This window comes from Somniosus microcephalus, chromosome 1 (assembly GCF_052327205.1).
Source record: "Somniosus microcephalus isolate GS21.2 chromosome 1, FLI_Smic_1.0, whole genome shotgun sequence".
NCBI lineage: Eukaryota > Metazoa > Chordata > Chondrichthyes > Squaliformes > Somniosidae > Somniosus > Somniosus microcephalus.
This window is the reverse complement of record NC_140987.1, coordinates 218,443,946-218,462,979: the sequence shown is the minus strand read 5'-3', so window position 1 is coordinate 218,462,979 and position 19,034 is coordinate 218,443,946. Positions and strand designations below refer to the sequence as shown.

At 49.4% G+C, this 19,034-nt stretch overlaps 1 protein-coding gene across 5 annotated transcripts in view; it reads right to left on the bottom strand.

Moving 5' to 3' along the window:
• arhgef28a (Rho guanine nucleotide exchange factor (GEF) 28a) overlaps positions 1 to 19,034 on the bottom strand; it is a 678,106-nt gene that overhangs the window by 434,938 nt on the left and 224,134 nt on the right. For all 5 annotated transcript variants that reach the window (XM_085990347.1, XM_085990327.1, XM_085990336.1 and 2 more), the window contains one exon: positions 8,824 to 8,893. In XM_085990347.1, the coding sequence (XP_085846473.1) occupies positions 8,824 to 8,893 (70 nt within the window). The remainder of the gene's footprint in view (positions 1 to 8,823; positions 8,894 to 19,034) is intronic.

The window sequence follows — 19,034 nt, the reverse complement described above, 5'->3', positions numbered from 1 at the left end:
TGTGAGAATAGCCGCTCATAGTCTCGTCGATTCATGACAGTTAGGGCTGATCCTGTGTCCAATTCCATCTTTACTGGGGACCCTGCTATCATGAGGGTGACCCAAATGGTTCGGTGATCTTCCTTTGCAATCATGTTGTGTAACTTTAGACAACTTAGTCTCCTGCTCCCGGAGTCCTTATCACTCTCCTGATCTTCTGAACTACTATCTGTCAGTTTCTTTACTTTCCTGTACTGTTCCTTAGTAGTTCTTGTCGTGTTAGTTTTCTTTCCCGACCTGCAGACTCTTGCTATATGTCCCATTTTTCCGCATTGCCTGCATACTTTGTCCTTAAACCAGCAGTCCTTCTGCTCATGGGTTGTTCTGCCGCAGCGATAGCACTTTTCTGCTCCATACGCCATTTCATTAGCGCTGTATTCTTGTGGTTTCTGTTGTATTTCCGCAGCTCCCCGTGCTGCTGCTTCGTAGGATACTGCCACGCTGAAAGCCTGTTCTAGCGTCAGGTCCTTTTTTGAAAGTAGTCATTTCTGGCTTCTTTCACTCTGGAGCCCGCAGACAAACTTATCCCGCAAGGTGTCTGCCAGTCCTGCTCCGAACTGGCAGTGCTTCGATAACTTGCGTAGTTCCGTAAGATAGTCAGCATTGCTCTCATCTTTGTGCTGGTTTCTTTTATGGAACTTGAATCTTTCTGCTATCAGCAGCGGTGTAGGGTTTAGGTGTTCCTGTAAGGTATTAACAATCTCCTCAAAACTTTTCTCCATTGGTTTAGCTGGGGTAATTAAATTCCACAATAGGCCGTACGTACTCGCGCCCATCAAATTCAATAATACCGACGCCCTCTTTCCATCGGCCACCTCATTTGCCTTGCAGTACACTTCAATTCTTTCCACATACGTGGTCCAGTCTTCTACCTCGTTGTCAAAAGCAGTGATACTGCCACTTTTCGGCATCTTGGGTGATTTAAAATGGCGCCTCCCGCGCATTTTCTTCTTCCCCAATGGAATAAAATGGCGCCTCCCGCGCTTTTCCTTCTTCCCCAACGGGATTAAATGGCGCCTCCCGCGCTTTTCCTTCTTCCCCTTGCTGCCGCGCTGCTCCTAGCGTTCTACGGGGTAATGGCGGCGACCCGCGGCTTCGGCGCGTCTCGCTTTCCTTCCCCCCCGTTTATTTTCTCTCCGCTGCCCGGTTCTTGAGCACCGACCGCGCCCTGTGCGCTCCACCCTCTCTCTCTCTCGTTTTCTTTTCCCGGTGACGCTGCGCGGCCCGTTTTGTAGAACCGCTCGATCGAGCTCGAGCCCGCCGCAGTCCGGAAGGGTCAGCGCACTACCTGCTACCAGCACGATTTGCTGGAACACCTTAACTGGGGAGCCAAGCACAGCTCTCCACAGTCTCTCCCGCAATTCTCCGAACACCAATGAATTCTTTGGGCGGTTGCCCGCGGTCGACGCCCGTTGCTCAGACTACGACCTCCAAGAACCCTCCTCTCAGGGCGAGATCCCCGTGAGATGATGCCACACTGCAGGCGAGTTCGAACTTACTCGTCGCCACTGTAAAGTCCGCGCCTCAACAATACACGGACTTCGGGAGAACAGTTTAACAGGTACTTTACTGAACAGGAGGGCAACGTCAGACTGAAATACAGAAGCCTGCTAGGGCCTTTTATACAGGGGTGGTCACTGCCGGTACTGCAGTCTAAAACCAGTTCTTCCCTTAAAAGGTACATACAAAACAAGGCTAAACATGGAAGTGGAGATCGGTACTGAGATTCAGAAAAGGGATAATCTCCCCAAAGAATATTAGACTAGTATTAAAGACCAAGAAAAAAATCAGTGTATTTGTGTTTTAAATTTCCAACGTGTTTATCTTTGGAGTCCAAAGTAAGAGCTCATGACATCCCAAGCTGTTGGGAGGAAAGTGCGGGTGAGAAGCACGCAGAACTGTGCATTATAGCAGAACCAGAGAGATTTACAGCACAAAAGGAGACCATTTGACCCACTATGTTGGTGCTGATATTATTTATTGTAGTTGAGTGAAATATTAATAGCTTTTTAAAATCTGGTCTGTTATTTACTTCAGTAACAGAATGTTCTACTTAATTATAGTCTAAGTTTGGCTATTCCAGATGATCAACTAAAGTGACTCATGTCAGTGCGATTGTTTATAAAATGGCTGTAATAACACTACACTGTATCAACATTATCTTTCAATTAGACCGCTTTCAAAACTTGATTAGATTGACCATGTGACTAGGTTTGACACTATCATTCTCCAAAAGAGTAAAAATTTGGTTAAAAAAATAGAAAAATATTAAACTATAAAATAATCATATCAACACATAAGCCTTTAAATAAATTAAACAAGTGAAATTGTTAAACAAAAACTACAATCTCTGAAACATCGATACACCACAAAATAAACCAATCAAATCATTCATGCAGTATTCTGTCATGGTTCAAAGAGGAATCATAACATAGAATTTACAACAGAGGAGAGGCATTTGGCTCATCATGCCTGTGCTCGCTCTCAGAAAGAGCTATCCACTTTGTCCCATTCCCTTGCCCTTTCCTGCACCCTTGTAATTTTTATTCTTTTTATGAGTATTTATCTAGTTCCTTTTGAAAAGCTATAATAAATTCTGCTTCCAACACTGTTATGGTAGGTCAATCCATGTTCTAACAACCATCAGTGTAAAAATATTTCTCCTAACCTCTCCATATAAGCTAAGTCTAATATTTATTTATTTTTTCTACCTTTATAACATTTTATTTTCAAATGTTAACAGAAGTAAAGCATCCTCTCAATGCAGGAGTGATTATATAGGAAGGATATATTGGCCTTGAAGGTTGTACGGCGCAGATTCACCAGAATGGTATCAGGGCTAAAAGGCTTAAATTATGAGAATTGGTTGCATCAAATTGCCTTGTATTTCCTTGAGTATAGGAGACTGAGGGGAGATCTAATCAAGGTGATATACCTATCAATTCATCCAATGAAAAGCGACGAGTTAAGAAAGTAACTATAGGTTTTTATTGGCTAAATAACAGAGCCCACCCTCGTGGGTGATCGGATACAACAAGGAGGAATGCCAGCCAGTCGACTACCTTTATACCTGGGCAGGTAGGTGGAGTCATGGGCGGAGTCAGCAGTGGTCAGCCCAGGTATAGCAGCGTGACAAGAGGCGACCTCGTATAGTGATACAACAGTGTGAACAGTGATAACCATAGAGTAACGATATAACAGTGATAACTATAGTGTAACGATAGTGAACGATAAAAGTGGTTTACCACATTCACCCCTTGTTTAGATTTGAGTCCGGCGGGGTGAAGTGTACTACCAGTTCTGGTATGTCAGTCTGTCCGGAGGCCTCGTAAGCCTTTCTGATCGTCGCAGCGGCGGTGTTGCATTATCCGGTGTTAATGCTGGTGTCTGCGTGGTCGGCGAAGGCTCGTGGGGTTCCGGCATGCCATCTACCTGGTCTGGAATTGGGGGGGTGGTGGGGGGGGGGGGTGAAGGTGGTGTCTCCGGAGTGTCCGAGGTCTCGTAAGGAGACTGTGTCCCCCCGCCCGTCTGGGTATGCCACATAGGCGTACTGGGGGTTGGCGTGCAGGAGGTCCACCCTCTCGACCAGGGGGTCCGTTTTATGGGCCCTCACGTGCTTTCGCAGCAAGACGGGCCCCGGAGAGGTCAGCCAGGTTGGGAGCGTGGTTCCCGTAGTCGACTTCCTGGGGAAAGCAAACATTCGTTCATGGGGGGTGGCGTTGATGGCAGTGCAAAGTAGTGACCGGGTGGAATGCAGCGCTGCCGGGAGGACTTCCTGCCAGCGGGAGGTTGGGAGGCCCTTAGACGTTAAGGCTAAGAGGACGGCCTTCCATACCGTCGCGTTCTCTCTTTCTACCTGGCCGTTCCCTCGGGGGTTGTAGCTGGTGGTCCTGCTTGCAGCAATACCTCTCGCTAGTAGGAACTGACGGAGTTCCTCGCTCATGAAGGAGGAGCCCCGGTCACTATGTATATAGTTTGGGAACCCGAACAAGGCGAAGAGGTCGTTCAGGCATTTAATGACCGTGGTACTGGTCATGTCTGGGCAGGGGAAGGCAAAGGGGAAACGGGAGTACCCATCAACAATGTTGAGGAAGTACACATTACGGTCAGAGGACAGGAGGGGCCCCTTAAAGTCGATGCTCAGGCGCTCGAAGGGGCGGGTGGCCTTGATCAGGCTTGCTCTGTCCGGCCTAAAGAAGTGCGGTTTGCACTCGGCACAGGTCTGGCAGTTCCTGGTCATGGTCCTGACCTCCTCGATGGAGTAGGGCAGGTTGCGGGCCTTAATGAAGTGGTAAAGTCTGGTGACCCTGGGGTGGCAGAGGTCGTTGTGGAGGGTCTGAAGTCTATCACTTTGCGCGCTGGCGCATGTAATTCGTGACAGAGCATCGGGGGGTTCGTTCAGCTTACCTGGCCGGTACAAGATATCATAATCGTAGGTGGAGAGCTCGATTCTCCACCTCAAGATCTTGTCATTCTTGATTTTGCCCCTCAGCTTGTTATTAAACATAAAAGCGACCGAACGTTGGTCGGTAAGGAGGGTAAATCGTTTGCCTGCCAGGTAGTGCCTCCAGCGTCGTACCGCCTCCACAATCGCCTGGGCCTCCTTCTCGACCGACGAGTGTCGGATCTCAGGGCCCTGTAGGGTCCTTGAGAAGAAGGCCACCGGTCTCCCCTCCTGGTTAAGGGTGGCGGCTAGGGCGAAGTCGGATGCATCGCTCTCGACTTGGAAGGGGATGGACTCATCCACTGCGTGCATAGTGGCCTTGGCAATGTCTCCCTTAATGAGGGAGAAGGCTGCGCACGCTTCCTCCGTAAGGGGGAAGGATGTGGACTTCATGAGGGGTCTGGCTTTGTCCGCATAATTGGGCACCCATTGGGCATAGTAGGCGAAGAGCCCCAGGGTTCTCTTCAGTGCCTTTGGACAGTGGGGGAGGGGTAGCTCCATGAGGGGGCGCATTCTTTCGGGGTCGGGGCCGATGACTCCGTTCTCTACTACACAGCCGAGGATGGTAAGGCGCGAGGTGTTAAACACACATTTATCCTTATTGTAGGTGAGGTTCAGCCGTTGGGCCGTACGGAGGAATCTCTCCAGATTAACATCGTGGTCCTGCCGGTCGCGGCCACAGATGGTGACGTTATCTAGATAGGGGAACGTGGCGTGCAGCCCGTTCTGGTCAACCATCCGGTCCATCTCCCTTTGGAAGACCGAAACCCCGTTGGTGACGCCGAAGGGAACCCTAAGGAAGTGGTAGAGGCGGCCGTTCGCCTCGAAGGCTGTATACTGGCGGTCCTCAGGGCAGATAGGGAGTTGGTGATAGGCCGACTTAAGGTCGATGGTGGAGAATACCCGGTACTGCGCAATCTGATTGACCATATCAGATATGCGGGGAAGGGGGTATGCGTCCAGCTGGGTGTACCTGTTTATGGTCTGGCTGTAGTCGATGACCAGGCGGTTTTTATTGCCGGTCTTAACGACCACGACCTGGGCACGCCAGGGGCTGGTGCTCCCCTCGATGATGCCCTCCTTCAGGAGACGCTGCACCTCAGAGCTAATGAAAGCTCTGTCCCCGGCGCTGTACCGCCTGCTCTTGGTAGCGACGGGTTTGCAGTCGGGGGTGAGGTTAGCGAACAGGGAAGGTGGCGGGACCTTGAGGGTGGATAGGCCGCAGGTGTTACGCGATGGGCGGTTTAAAATCTGCTGGTTGTCGACTGTGAGTGGGGGGAGGGGTCCGCCGTATGCTAGCGTGACGCTTTGGAGGTGGGATTGGAAGTCTAGGCCTAGTAGGATGGCAGCGCATAGCTGGGGCAGGACGAGGAGTTTAAAATTTTTATACTCCGTACCCTTAACCGACAGGGTCACAACACAGTAGCCGCTGATGTCTGTGGCGTGTGACCTCGATGCCATCGAGATCCGGTTGCGCATTGGCAGGACAGGGAGGGAGTAGTGGCTCACCGTGTCTGGGTGGATGAAGCTCTCCGTGCTTCCGCTGTCGAACAGGCAGGTCGTGGCGTGGCCGTTTACTTTGATGTCCATCATCGACTTGGACAGGTGATGCGGGCGGGCCTGGTCCAGTGTGACGGAGGCTAGTGTATAGCTGAGCGAGTTGTTGTAGTCTGCGGTTGAGGCGGTAGTCGGGTCGAGAGGCACGGTGGCGGTCAGGCGTGGTGGGTAAAATGGCGTCTCCCACGAGGTTGGACAAAATGGCGGAGAAGATGGCTGCCCCCATAACGCACATGAGGCACTGCTGGTGTCGGTTGCCTGTATCAAAGATGGCCGCCCCATGACTCACATGTGGGGATGCTGGCCTCTGTTGCCTTGAAGGAAGATGGCCACCCCCACAGCTCGCATGAGGCACTGCTGGCCTCTGATGATCCACCTCTGCAGGCCTTAGCGAAGCGGCCTTTCTTCATGCAGTTTGAGCAGGTAGAGTTCCTGGCTGGGCAGCGCGACCTCGGGTGTTTCGCCTGGCCGCAGAAGAAGCAGCCGGCGGCCCGATCGCGGGGGTCCGATGTCGGAGCCGGTACCGGGGGTGGCGGTCTCGATCGGGTCCGGGACACCGACGCTGAGGTAGGTCCCAGGGGGGTTGCTGCGGGGGGTATCGCGGTCGGGGTCGGTCCCAAGTCCCAGGGTCGCGAGTTACAGTACCTTGAGTATGCCTCGAGGTCCCGATGGGCCACCTCTAGAGAGAGAGCGAGGGCTGCAGCTTTGTCCAGGTCGAGGTCCCTTGCTTCCAGTAGTCTTTGCCGTGAGTAGTCGGACCGCAGGCCTTTCACGAAGGCATCGCGGACATTGTCTTCAGTATTTTCTGCCGCCGTTACCGCTTTAAAGTTACAGTCTCTGCCGAGTGCTTGTAGCACCCGTAAAAATTCCTCCACGGGCTCTCCTGGCTGTTGCGTGCGGGATCTTAGGAGGTGTCTGGCATACATGGAATTTACCGGGGTTTGGTACTGTCTTTTCAGCCGGTTGATGGCGTCCTCGTATGTTTTAAGGTCCCGGATGAGTGCGAATACTTTAGGGCTCACTTGGGCGTTCAGAACTCTTAGCATGGATTTCTGAGGCACGCCGGATTCTCCCAGGTAGGCTTCGAAGCAGCTCAACCAGTGTTCGAAGTCGAGGGCTGAGTTTGCTGCCTGTGGGTTTAGATCCAGGTACGGTGGTCTGAGGGCTCGCAGCCAGGCCGGCTGCTGTGGCTGTTGTAGCTGGGCGTCTGGCTGGTCGCTTGGCTGGTCGTTTGACTGCTCAGGTGTCGACATTTTAAAATTTAGCCAATGAAATTGATATACCTATCAATTCATCCAATGAAAAGCGACGAGTTAAGAAAGTAACTATAAGCTTTTATTGGCTAAATAACAGAGCCCACCCTCGTGGGTGATCGGATACAAGGAGGAATGCCAGCCAGTCGACTACCTTTATACCTGGGCAGGTAGGTGGAGTCATGGGCGGAGTCAGCAGTGGTCAGCCCAGGTATAGCAGCGTGACAAGAGGCGACCTCGTATAGTGATACAACAGTGTGAACAGTGATAACCATAGAGTAACGATATAACAGTGATTAACTATAGTGTAACGATAGTGAACGATAAAAGTGGTTTACCACACAAGGTATTTAAAATAAAAGGATTCAGCAAGGTAGATACAGAGAAACTATTTTGTCTATTTCGAATCCAGAACAAGGAGGCATGCATAACCTTTAAATTAAAGCCAGGCCATTTAGGAGTGAAATCAGGAAGCAGTTTTGCATATAAAGGATAGTAGAAATTTGGAACTATTTCCCCCTCCATGTGGATGTTAGGTCAACTGAACCTTTCAAAACTCAGATCAATAGATCTTTGTTAGGTATGGGTACCAAAGGATATGGAGAAAGGCGGGTAAATGGAGTTGAGGTACAGATTAGCCATGGTCTAGTTGAATGGTGCAACAGGCTTAAAGGGCTGGATGGCCTACTCCTATTTCTATGTTGCTATGATTCCTATGATACATCATATAAGCAACTCGCCAATCTGACCACAGGTAACACACTCACCTACAAGTTTCACTGTTGCGTCCACTTGTCTAAAACGTGATATCACACCAAGATGTGTAGTGTGCTCTATTTTTAGGCAATACTAAATATAACTAAACAGTGGACAGTTTGGTGATAAAAGGTGACACTAATGAACTTGTAACTGCGACTACATTAAAGACAATTTCTCCTCTCCTGAAAATATGGATTCACACTCGGTACAGTTCCATTGGTGCCATCTGTCTTTGAATATTTCATTCAAATAGCTACTCTTCATGTGTGAGCCTAGACAATGAACTATCACCCATCATTCACACAACTATTTTTGCATCAGGGACACTGGGGCCAGAAATCTGTACGCTTTCTCCTTTCCAATTTAGGGGTACTGAGGCCTACTGCATTACCCCTACTGCTGCTCTGCTAAGATAAGCCAGCTCTGCACAGACTGGGGATCAAACATGGCATATTCTTGGTTTTCGTGACTTAGGAAAACACCAACTCCAACATTTACTCACTGACCTATTAGACAAGATTTGCTAGTATGCTTTTCTTTGAAATTTTGGGTACTCTTATGAGAAACTCTCATCTCATAGAAAAAACGCGGAATTTTTAAATCAGATTACAAAAGAATAACCCTCCCACTATAATGCCTTGAAAAGAACTTGGCTGGAATCTTATACCTCCCTCCATGGGTCAGTGTTAAAAATGATGATTTAGTCTCCACATATACTGACATATTTAATAACGTGCATCAATATCTGACAAGTTGATCATTCTTCTGTACCTGAATCCAATAAGGTTTGATCCACTTCATCCATCGATAAACCTGCTTGATCTGTCGCAGTACTAACATGCTAAATGAATGGGAGAAAATGAATTAGTCTTTTCAACAAAGATGGCACAGCTAATGCCTGAAGCTGAAATTTAACTTTCTATAGGGTTGAATGAGTTGAAGAAAGTTAGGGGGAGAAATTCAGTTGGTTGCGCCACCCATTAGCGCCTTAAGAGGGCGATAAGTGTGGCGCGAGGCGGCTAGCGCCCGGGTGCGGCGAGACCTGCGCCTCTCACGAAATTGAGTGGACATTTAGCGGCGGCGCTAAACCGCAATGCCCGCTCAGCTGCGCACGCAGATCCTGATGTCATTTCATGGTGCAACGCCGTTGGGGCGCCCTGAACCGTAAATTCAGTGGTGCCCCCCTCCTTTCCGCCTGTCGCTCCCAGCAACTGGTTGACTGGAACAGTTCCCAGTCGCTGTGGGGCTGGGGGGGCGCTATTTAAAGGGGGCTCTTCCTGGCTTCTTTGTGGTAGCCATTTTTGGACCACTCCTTCTGTGAGAGAGAGAGAGATTTGCAGAGAGACAAAGGGAGAGAGCTTTCTGCATTGAGTCAGTGCTCGCAGAGGTACTTCTGGCTTCGGCCCAGAACTTTGTAGTAGGTTTGCATTTTCACTGGCATAACCTTGAGTGGCCACATACTATGGGGGCTGCAATGGGTGGGAATGTTGGGCTTCTCCATTACATTGAGAGGGCACAGAGACGCCGAGAGAGAGTGCAAATCATGGCCAGGCGGAGGAGGGCCAACAGGCGTCGGCACACGAGACCTTACCGTCCCAGGGTTTTCCGCCAACAGTTCTCATACCTCAACATGTCTGAGGAGCAGTGTTTTCGGAAGCTGCGATTCAGCAGGGAGGTGGTCACTGAGCTCTGCCACCTGCTTCAGCCAGATCTGCAGCCTCAACTGAGGAGCAGGACGCCTCTGTCGGTGGCAGTGAAGGTCAATGGCTCTCAACTTCTATGCCACCGGCTCCTTTCAATCCGATACTGGGGACATTGCCAATTATCTCCCAGTTCGCGGTGCATTTCTGCATCCGTCAAGTCACGAATGCCCTCTTTAAAAGGAGACGTCAGTACATTTCCTTCCCCATGACCCCGGACAAGCAGCAAGAGCGCGCAATGGGATTTGCAAGAATAGCAGGCTTCCCCGTGGTCCAGGGTGCCATTGACTGCACGCATGTGGTTTTGCGGGCGCCGCAAGAGAATGCCGAGGATTACCGCAACCGGAAGGGGTTCCATTTGTTGAATGTCCAGTTGGTCTGTGACCACAGATAGCTGATAGTTGCTGTCAATGCCCGCTTTCCAGGCAGCAGCCACGACGCCTTCATCCTGCGCCAGACTTCTGTGGCAGACCTTTGAGGCCCCGGCTCACCCAGGAGGCTGGCTTCTCGGGGACAAGGGCTATCCTCTGTGCACCTGGCTGATGACCCCGCTCCGTGCGCCCACCACCCCTGCTGAAGAACGATACAATGAGAGCCATCAAACGACCAGGAACATCATTGAGCACACAATCGGCATGCTCAAGCAACGATTCCGCTGTCTGGGCCATTCCGGAGGAGCCCTTCAGTACTTACCTGAGCGAGTCTCCCGTTTCGTTGTTGTGTGCTGCATGCTGCATAACCTGGCAATCCTCAGGACTTAGCCACTGCCACCAGACATTGGAGCACCAGCAGAGGAGGAGGAGGAGGAGGAGGAGGAGGAGCACCAAGACGGGAGGGAGGCACAAAGTGCAAGGGCCATCTGTCAGCGGCTTATAGCAAGTCGGTTCTAGGCCCCCTCCAAGGGAATGGCTTCTGCCATTCAAAGAACATGAATGGAAGCGTGCCACAACCCTAAGCCGATCAAGGCAACAAATACTTCAAAGAGCAAACATACACAATCTGAATAAAGACAATAATTTATTTAACAAACTCTGTGCCCTTCCCGCATGACAAAGTAATAGAGAGAAAACCCCAAAAAAGCAGTCAGTCACATAATTGGCTCTCACAACCTGGAGACAATGAACAAAACAATTACCAAAAAATGACCACGATCCTCAACCTTCAATAAAACATTTAACAGCATTTTGTCACACCTCCTACTTTTTGCCCTTCGAGGGTGATCTGCTTCGCTTGCGAGATTCGCCCCTTCCCACCCTGCAGCTCCTCCGCAATGGGACCCCAGTGGCTGCAGCAAGGCTGGGGGAAAGCTGCTGAGCATCAGAAACTGAGACTGCAGATGCCCTTGAGGTATGGCCTGGACCAGCTCTGGGCCTGGCGGGCCCGGCTGCTGACTGCTCCAACTCTGCATGGGCGGCAGCAGTCTGTTCCACAGGTGGTGGCAGCTGCAGTGGAGAAGTGACAGTGTTGGCAGCAGGAATGCTGTCATCCTGACAGAGGACAGCAACTCCCTGGTCGGACGACACACTGGCACTCCCACGGGGCAGCACTGCAGCATGCGGAGCAATCTGCTGAAGCACAGACTGCTGCGGCGCGGCGAGGGCCCCGGCGATTCGTGCCCGATCCAGCGAGGGTGGCAGCAGTCAGTGCTCGTGTGGCCTCAATCTGCGTCTGCATGAGACCAGCCACTGACTGCATTGCAGCACTAAGCACTTGTGTGGCAGCCGCGTGTGCTGCACCGAAGTCCTGGAGATTCCTTGCCTGTGCTGCACTGACGTCCTGGACACTCCTTGCCTGTGCTGCGCCGAAGTCCTGGACACTCCTTGCCAGTGACTCAATGGATTCGGGCATCCTTGCCATTGCAGCCATGAGCTCAGTGTGCCTGTGCTCCACCTGGGCGCTCATTTTAGCGAGGAGCTGCACCTCTTCTGCGCTCACTGTAGCAGGACTCGAGGCCAGACTCTCCCTCCGGGGAGAAGGGCGCCGAGCTTCCCTACTCCCCACCCCCCGCGTTGCTGCAGCCCGCTGGGCCCCGGAGCTTCACCCTCATCAGACCATTCCCCCCTGCTCCCCTCCAGGGAAGGCGTGTCCCCATTATGGCCATGGGCTGCCTCGGCTGAGGGTGGCAATGATGGTCCGGCTTCCTCCTCGTCGTCGCCTTCAGAGTCACTCACAATGGCAGCTTGAGGGCCCGCCTCCTCACCTGGCGAATCAGCATCTGAAAGCAGGGAGGTATAAGAGTGGCTTTAGCGTGAGGACAGGGTGGCAGCGAGGGAGGCATGAGTGCTGCAATGTACTGTATTGGTTCGATAGTGGCAAAGGATGCTGGTGTGAGCCACAAGTGGAAGGAGAGAGGTCAAAAAGGTGATGACCTTACCATTGCTGTCCAGAACGGGGTCGGCATCTCCAGTGGCGACGGGGCTAATCATCTGGCCTGCCATAATCCGCTGGACTCGCTGCTACAGATCGGTGAGGGCTTGAAGGTGAGGCCAGCCTCCCCCGGTCCATTGCTGCTGCCTCCTGTTATGGGCCAGCTTGCCCTGCAAGAGAAAGGATGGGCTTTGAGTACAGTGTGAAGCCCTGATCTTGGCTGCACTGCCTCCCATGGTGGAATAGCCCTTACACTGTGAAGCCCTGATCTTGGCTGCACTGCTTCCCATGGCTGATTAGCCCTTACAGTGTGTAAAGTGCTGAATGTGCGTGTGAGTTTCATGAAAGGCCCATAGGTGTTGGATGAGGGCTGGGCATTGGGGCTTTCAGGACCCTTTGGCCATAAAGTGAGGTCGACATGCAGGGATGAAGAGGATTCTGAAAAGGGTATTTACCCTGACGACCCGAGTGAGGTCGTTGAACTTCTTTCTGCATTGCACAGGGGTCCTAGGCACCATGCTGCTGGAGGTCACTCGGTGAGCCACCTCCCTCCAAGCTTTGCGATAGTCGTTGGGCAGCGGCCGCCTGCCACTGTCTGGGAACAGGATAGATTGCCTGCACTCCACCGCGCCAACCAGAACCTGCAAGGCCCCCTCGCTGAACCGCTGCGCTCGCTCCCTGGCCCTCTCCATGGTCCTAGGCGTAAGAATGTGGCAGCAGGTCTGTCCAGGCCAAGAATCAGGGCTCCGATGCGCAGGGTGTGGCTGCAATCCAAGGTCGAACCTCCCCTTTAAGAGCTAACCGGCGCCAGCGTGCAATCGCTAACTGGCCGCACCTGCGCTGCGCCCACCCTCGGTGGTAGCGCCTCACTTCTCAGGCTTAGCGCCTTAAGACAGTCGTGCAGTGCAGCGCCTGTTTTAGCGCTCCAAGCACCCCCTGGGGCGAAGCAGCTCAATTTACCAGTAGGTGGCGATAATTTGCGCCGGGCGCAAAATTTCGCGGCCGGTCGATACTTACACCCCAAACAGGGCGATACTGAATTTCTCCCCCTTAATCTCATAGCAAAGCAAACATAGCAAAGCTGTGCCATACCCACTTGTGGCACAACACACCAGATTTTCATTGTACTGAAACTTACAGCATGCCAGTCTATAAATAAGTAGAATTCAACCCAAAGCATAATAATATTAAGACTTCATTTAAACTAAAATTATTATCCTGATGATTTTAAACCATTTTGCTCTTTTAAAAAACTAACAGTTACAAAGAATTATAATCAACCAGCTACTGGCTTCCTAGAAAAGTGTAAAAGTAGCCAACAAGCAGCTTTTTTTATATCTTAGCCAAAGAATAAAAACTTGGATCTTATAGTGTAGCCATTAATAAACTATTGTGAAATAAAAAGGAGGAAATAAAATTAATCTTAAATGATCCTGCACCGAAGCTGTGGGCCAGGGATGTTGACCTCTGTGATTTAGTTTCATACAAGATATATGTGCAATAAAGGGAACTTATTTTATGGATAGAACATCTGATCCTTTGATACCAAGAGGGTTGTGTAATAGTGATTAACATGTATGGTTCAAGTTTCACAATAGGCCTGTTCTTTGTTTCTTTCTTTTTTTCCTTTTTCTTGCTCTGTAAATTACAGCTGACAACTCAATACTCTATCCGAGAGAAAATTAAGTCCAGGGCTGCACAATACAGCACTTAAGGAAATGCTGGCACCGTATCGGTCCTGAATTTTAGTCCTTCAAACCTTGTTCCCATTATATCTTATCGTAACTGATCTCCAGATATATGTCAAATGGGGCTAATTGTTTACTTTATTAATTTATGCATTTTAGAATATCAAAGTTTAGTCAGACCTACAAATGCTTCATTACTTCCAGTCAAAGCTTTCAGAACAGTGCATTACACAATGCTGTGTATTCAAAGTATGATAAAATACAGTTTCTAAGTATCCAATCCACCATTCTCTGAGCCCAGTTTTAATATGAAACCCTTTTAAAAGCTAATTCTGATGATTAATTGCAAGTAGCTAAATGCGGCACACAAATCAATTATGGGTGTAACTGATAAAGTCTCAAAGAAGTTATTGTGAGGAGCTCACAGTTTTGCCAATTCACAAAACACCACAATGTGGAGTTGATGTTGCCCTTGATGTGTTCTATTGAAGGGCAACAATACTTAAATCAATCTACTGTATTCACAATAAGTAACAAAAAAGTGAACCTTTTCATCTAATCTTAAAATTATACAATAAGTTTCATAAGTACTTTTAAAGCAGTCTGGAGATAAACTAGCAAGTACACTTATAATTTATATAGGTAGACACATACACATGACAGGTGTAATCTACAGTTTTGTAATCTAAATTATTAGGCACATTACAAAAACATGCTTTGGCTATTTTTGCCTCAAATCCTTCTGCACCCTTGCTTGCCATCCCAGGAATCCACTGTATGCAAGCATAAGGGATTTTGGTGCTTTTTCAGTTGTGCAAAACAAGCATTGTGGGAGGGAAGATGGGGAGGAAAATAACAACAACATCTATAGAGAGTAACAACTTGTATTTATATAGCGCCTTTAACATAGTAAAATGTCCCAAAGCGCGTCACAGAAATATTATAAGACTAAAATTTGACACCAAGCCACATAAGGAGAAATTAGGGCAGATAAGCTTGGTCAAAGAGGTAGGTTTTAAGGAGCGTCTTAAAGGAGGAAAGAGAGGTAGAGAGACAGAGAGGTTTAGGCAGGGAATTGCAGAGCTTAGGACCTAGGCAACAGAAGGCACGGCCACCAATGGCTGAGTGATTATAATCAGGGATGCTCAAGAGGGCAGAATTTGAGGAGCGCAGATATCTCGGAAGGAGGGGGAGGGGGTTGTGGGTCTGAAAGAGATTACAGAGATAGAGAGGGACAAAGCCATGGAGGGATTTGAAAACAAGGATGAGAATATTGGCCCAGAAATTCGGCTCTCCCCGGGTGAGTACGCACGGGGTACTCACCCGTTGGCCGAATGGAATTGCTGGTTTCCTGCATGCATGGGAAACCGGCACTTCCGATCCTCTGAACGAAGAGGTTCAGAGGTCGAACGCGCGCGCAGGGGAGGCTGCGCGTGCGCTTTGAACTTAGGTTTGTTTTGTTTTTTTTTGTTTTTTTACAGGTTTTCTCGGGAGGGTAAGCCTGCAGGATTTACACATTTAAAAAGCAGGCATAAGGCCTGCTTTTTGCAAGGTAAGTGGTCAATTAATTAAAATTAAAACATTTTTTCCACAGGTTTATTATTTTTAAATACTTCAAAGCAAGGTAAGTTTATTTTTAGCCCCGTTATAATATAAAATTATTTTTTTCAAAAATTTAAATTATTGTTTAAAATAGTTATTTAATGTAATTTATAGTTTATTTAAAAAGTATGATTTTTTTAAAAATTTATTTGAAGGTTTACTGCTATTTTGGACCAGTAGTATTTATAAATTTTGACAGGTCTACCTGTCAACCTTATGAATGGGCTTTTCCCTCCTCCGATTGGCTGCCCATGACTCACATGATCCCAGGGGACGCATCGCACTAACTACGCCCCTGGGACACGCAAGCACAGCACGCCGGCAGCTGGACCAGGCCCCGGAGCGGAATTCCACGGGGCCCTACAGCTCAACTGCCGGCACACTAGGTAAGTGCAGGTCGGGGGCTTGCACCCGCGGGAAGCCCCCGACCCAAATTTCTGGGCCATTGAAATCGAGGCGGTGCTTAACCGGGAGCCAATGTAGGTCAGCAAGCATAGGGGAGATGGGTGAACGGGACCTGGTGCGAGTTAGGACACAGGCAGCTGAGTTTTGGATGAACTCAAGTTTACATAGAGTAGAACGTGGGAGGCCAGCCAGGAATGCGTTGGAATAGTCAAGTCTAGAGGTAACAAAGGCATTGATGAGGGTTTCAGCAGTGGATGAGCTGAGGCAGGGGCGAAGACGGGCGATGTTATAGGTGGAAATAGGCGGTCTTAGTTATGTCGTGGATATGTGGTCGGATGCTCATTTCAGCCTCAGGCAGATGTTAGGGAGAGGGATGGAGTCAGTGGTTAGGGAACGGAGTTTGTGGCAGGGACCAAAAACAATGGCTTCAGTCTTCCCAATATTTAATTGGAGAAACTTTCTGCTGATCCAGTACTCGATGTCGGACAAGCAGTTTGACAATTTAGAGACCGTGGAGGAGTCGAGAGAAGTGGTGGTAAGGTAGAGCTGGGTGTCGTCGCCATACATATGGGAACTGACGCTGTGTTTTCAGATTATGTCACTGGGGGGCAGCATGTAAATGAGAAATAGGAGGGGGCCAAGGATAGATTCTTGGGGGACACCAGAGGTAATGGTGCAGGAGCGGGAAGAGAAGCCATTGCAGGTGATTCTCTGGCTATGATTAGATAGATAAGAATGGAACCAGGCGAGTTCAGTCCCACCCAGCTGGACGACGGTGGAGAGGCGTTGGAGGGGGATGGAGTGGTCAACCATGTCAAAGGCTGCAGACAAGTCGAGAAGGACGAGGAGGGATAGTTTACCTTTGTCTCAGTCACAAAGGATGTCATTTGTGACTTTGATGAGAGCCGTTTCGGTACTGTGGCAGGGGCAGAAACCTGTTTGGAGGGATTCAAACATGGAGTTGCAGGAAAGGTGGGCACGAATTTGGGAGGCGACCACATGTTCAAGGACTTTGGGGAGGAAAGGGAGGTTGAAGATGGGGCGGAATTTGCAAGGACGGAGGGGTCAAGGATTGTTTTTTTGAGAGGGGTGATGACGGCAGATTTGAGGGAGAGGGGGACAGTACCTGACAATGTCAGCTAAAATGGGAGCCAGAAAAGGAAGTTGATTGGTCAGCAGTTTGGTGAGAATAGAGTCGAGGGAGCAGGGAGTGGGTCTCACGGACAAGATGAGCGTGGAGAGGTCATGAGGGGAGATCAGAGAGAAACTGGAGAAAAATACAAGTTCAGGGCTAGGGCAACAGGGAACCTTAGGGAAAGTTTGGTCCGGTGGGCTAGGGGAAGGAGGGGAAGTGGCAGAGGCAGCTGAACGGATGGTCTCAATCTTAGAAACAAAGAAGTCCATGAGCTCCTCACACTTGTTGTCAGAGGTGAGGGTGGAGGAGACAGGGGAGAGGGGTTTAAGAAGATGGCTAGCAGTAGAGAATAAAAACTCTGTTTCCCTCGCCACAGATGCTGTCTGACCTGCTGAGCATTTCCAGCATTTTCTGTTTTTAGTTCAGATTTCCAGCATTCACAGTATTTTGCTTTTGTTATAGAAGCCGGTGTTTAACTTTACATTCGAGAATGATTCTGGAATAGTGAGTAGTTTTGGCAGATAAGAGCAGGATCCGATAATTCTTTGTGGTTCAGCCAGATCTAGCGGTGAATGACTAAACCAGTTGTCCGCCACATCCGTTCAAGTCTGTGTCCCTTGGACTTAAGGGAGCGAAGATGAGGGCGGTACCAGATGGAATGGCCAGGGTGAGAGAGAGTAATTGCTTTAATAGGGACTAGGACATCAAAGGTGGTGGTGAGGGTGTGGTTGAGCAGATCGGTAGCTGCAGAAATGTTAAGGTGAATGGAGGGCCAAAGGCTGGACAGTTGGGATTTAGTAAGTGCAGTTGTAAGAGAGTTTTTTCCAGGGGCAGACATAGAAGGAAGTAGGGTTGGGGGGCGGGGGGTGGTAGCGGTTGGAATAGGGGATGTGGGTGGAGAGCAATACAGGGAAGTGGTCAGAGATGGTCTTATCTGCGATTGACATGATGGGAGTAGCGAGGCCATGAGATGGCAAGGGGGTGGCAGTGAATATGGGTTGGGGAGTTTACATGGAGGGAGAAATTAAGGGAGGATAGGAGGGTAGTGAACTCAGAGGAGAGAGTGCCTGATGAATTGAGATGGAGGTTGAAATCACCTAGAATGAGAAGTCGCTCGGTGCAGAAGCTGAGGGAGGAAAGCAGTGAAAATATCTCGGTGATAACTTTTTATGGTACTTGGATGGGCAGTAGAGAATGAGAATTTTAAATGAGAGGTGAAAGGGGTGGAATAAGGTGAGATGCTCAAAGGAGGAGAAATTGTCGGAGGAGTAGGGGGACAGACCAAGGTGTGATTTGGTGATGAGAGCCACACTGCCACCACGACGGTCTGGGCAGGACAAGTGGTGGAAGGTATAGCCAGGCGGGGAGGCTTCATTTAAAGGTAAAGTGTCATCGCCCTTCAGCCAAGTTTCTATCAGGGCCGTGATGTCAATGCAATCATCCACATAAGAAATAGGAGCAGGAGTAGGCCATTTGGCCCTTCAAGCCTGCTCCGCTATTCAACAAGATCATGACTGATCTTCTACCTCAACTCCACCTTGCCGCACTATCCCCATATCCCTTAATTCCCCAAAATTTATCGACCTCTGTCTTGAATATACTCACGACTGAGCCTCCACAGCTCGGGTAGAGAATTCCAAAGATTCACAACCCTTTTGAGTGAAGAAAATTCTCCGCATCTCAGTTCTAAATGGCCGACCCCTTAAACTGAGACTGTGACCCTGTGTTCTAGATTCCCCAACCAGTGGAAACATTTTCTCAGCATTAACTCTGTCAAGCCCCTTAAGAATTTTATATGTTTCAATTAGATCATATCTCATTCTTCTAAACCCTAGGGAACATAGGCCGAGTCTACTCAATCTCTCCTCATAGGGCGATCCCCTCATCTCAGGAACCAGTCTAGTGAACCTTTGTTACACTACCTCTAAGGCAAGTGTATCTTTTCTTAGGTAAGGAGACCAGAACTGTAGACAGTACTCCAGGTGTGGCTTCCCCAATGCCCTGTATAATTGTAGTAAGACTTCTTTATTCATACTCTAATCCCTTTGTAACAAAAGCTAGCATACCATTTACTTTCCTAATTCC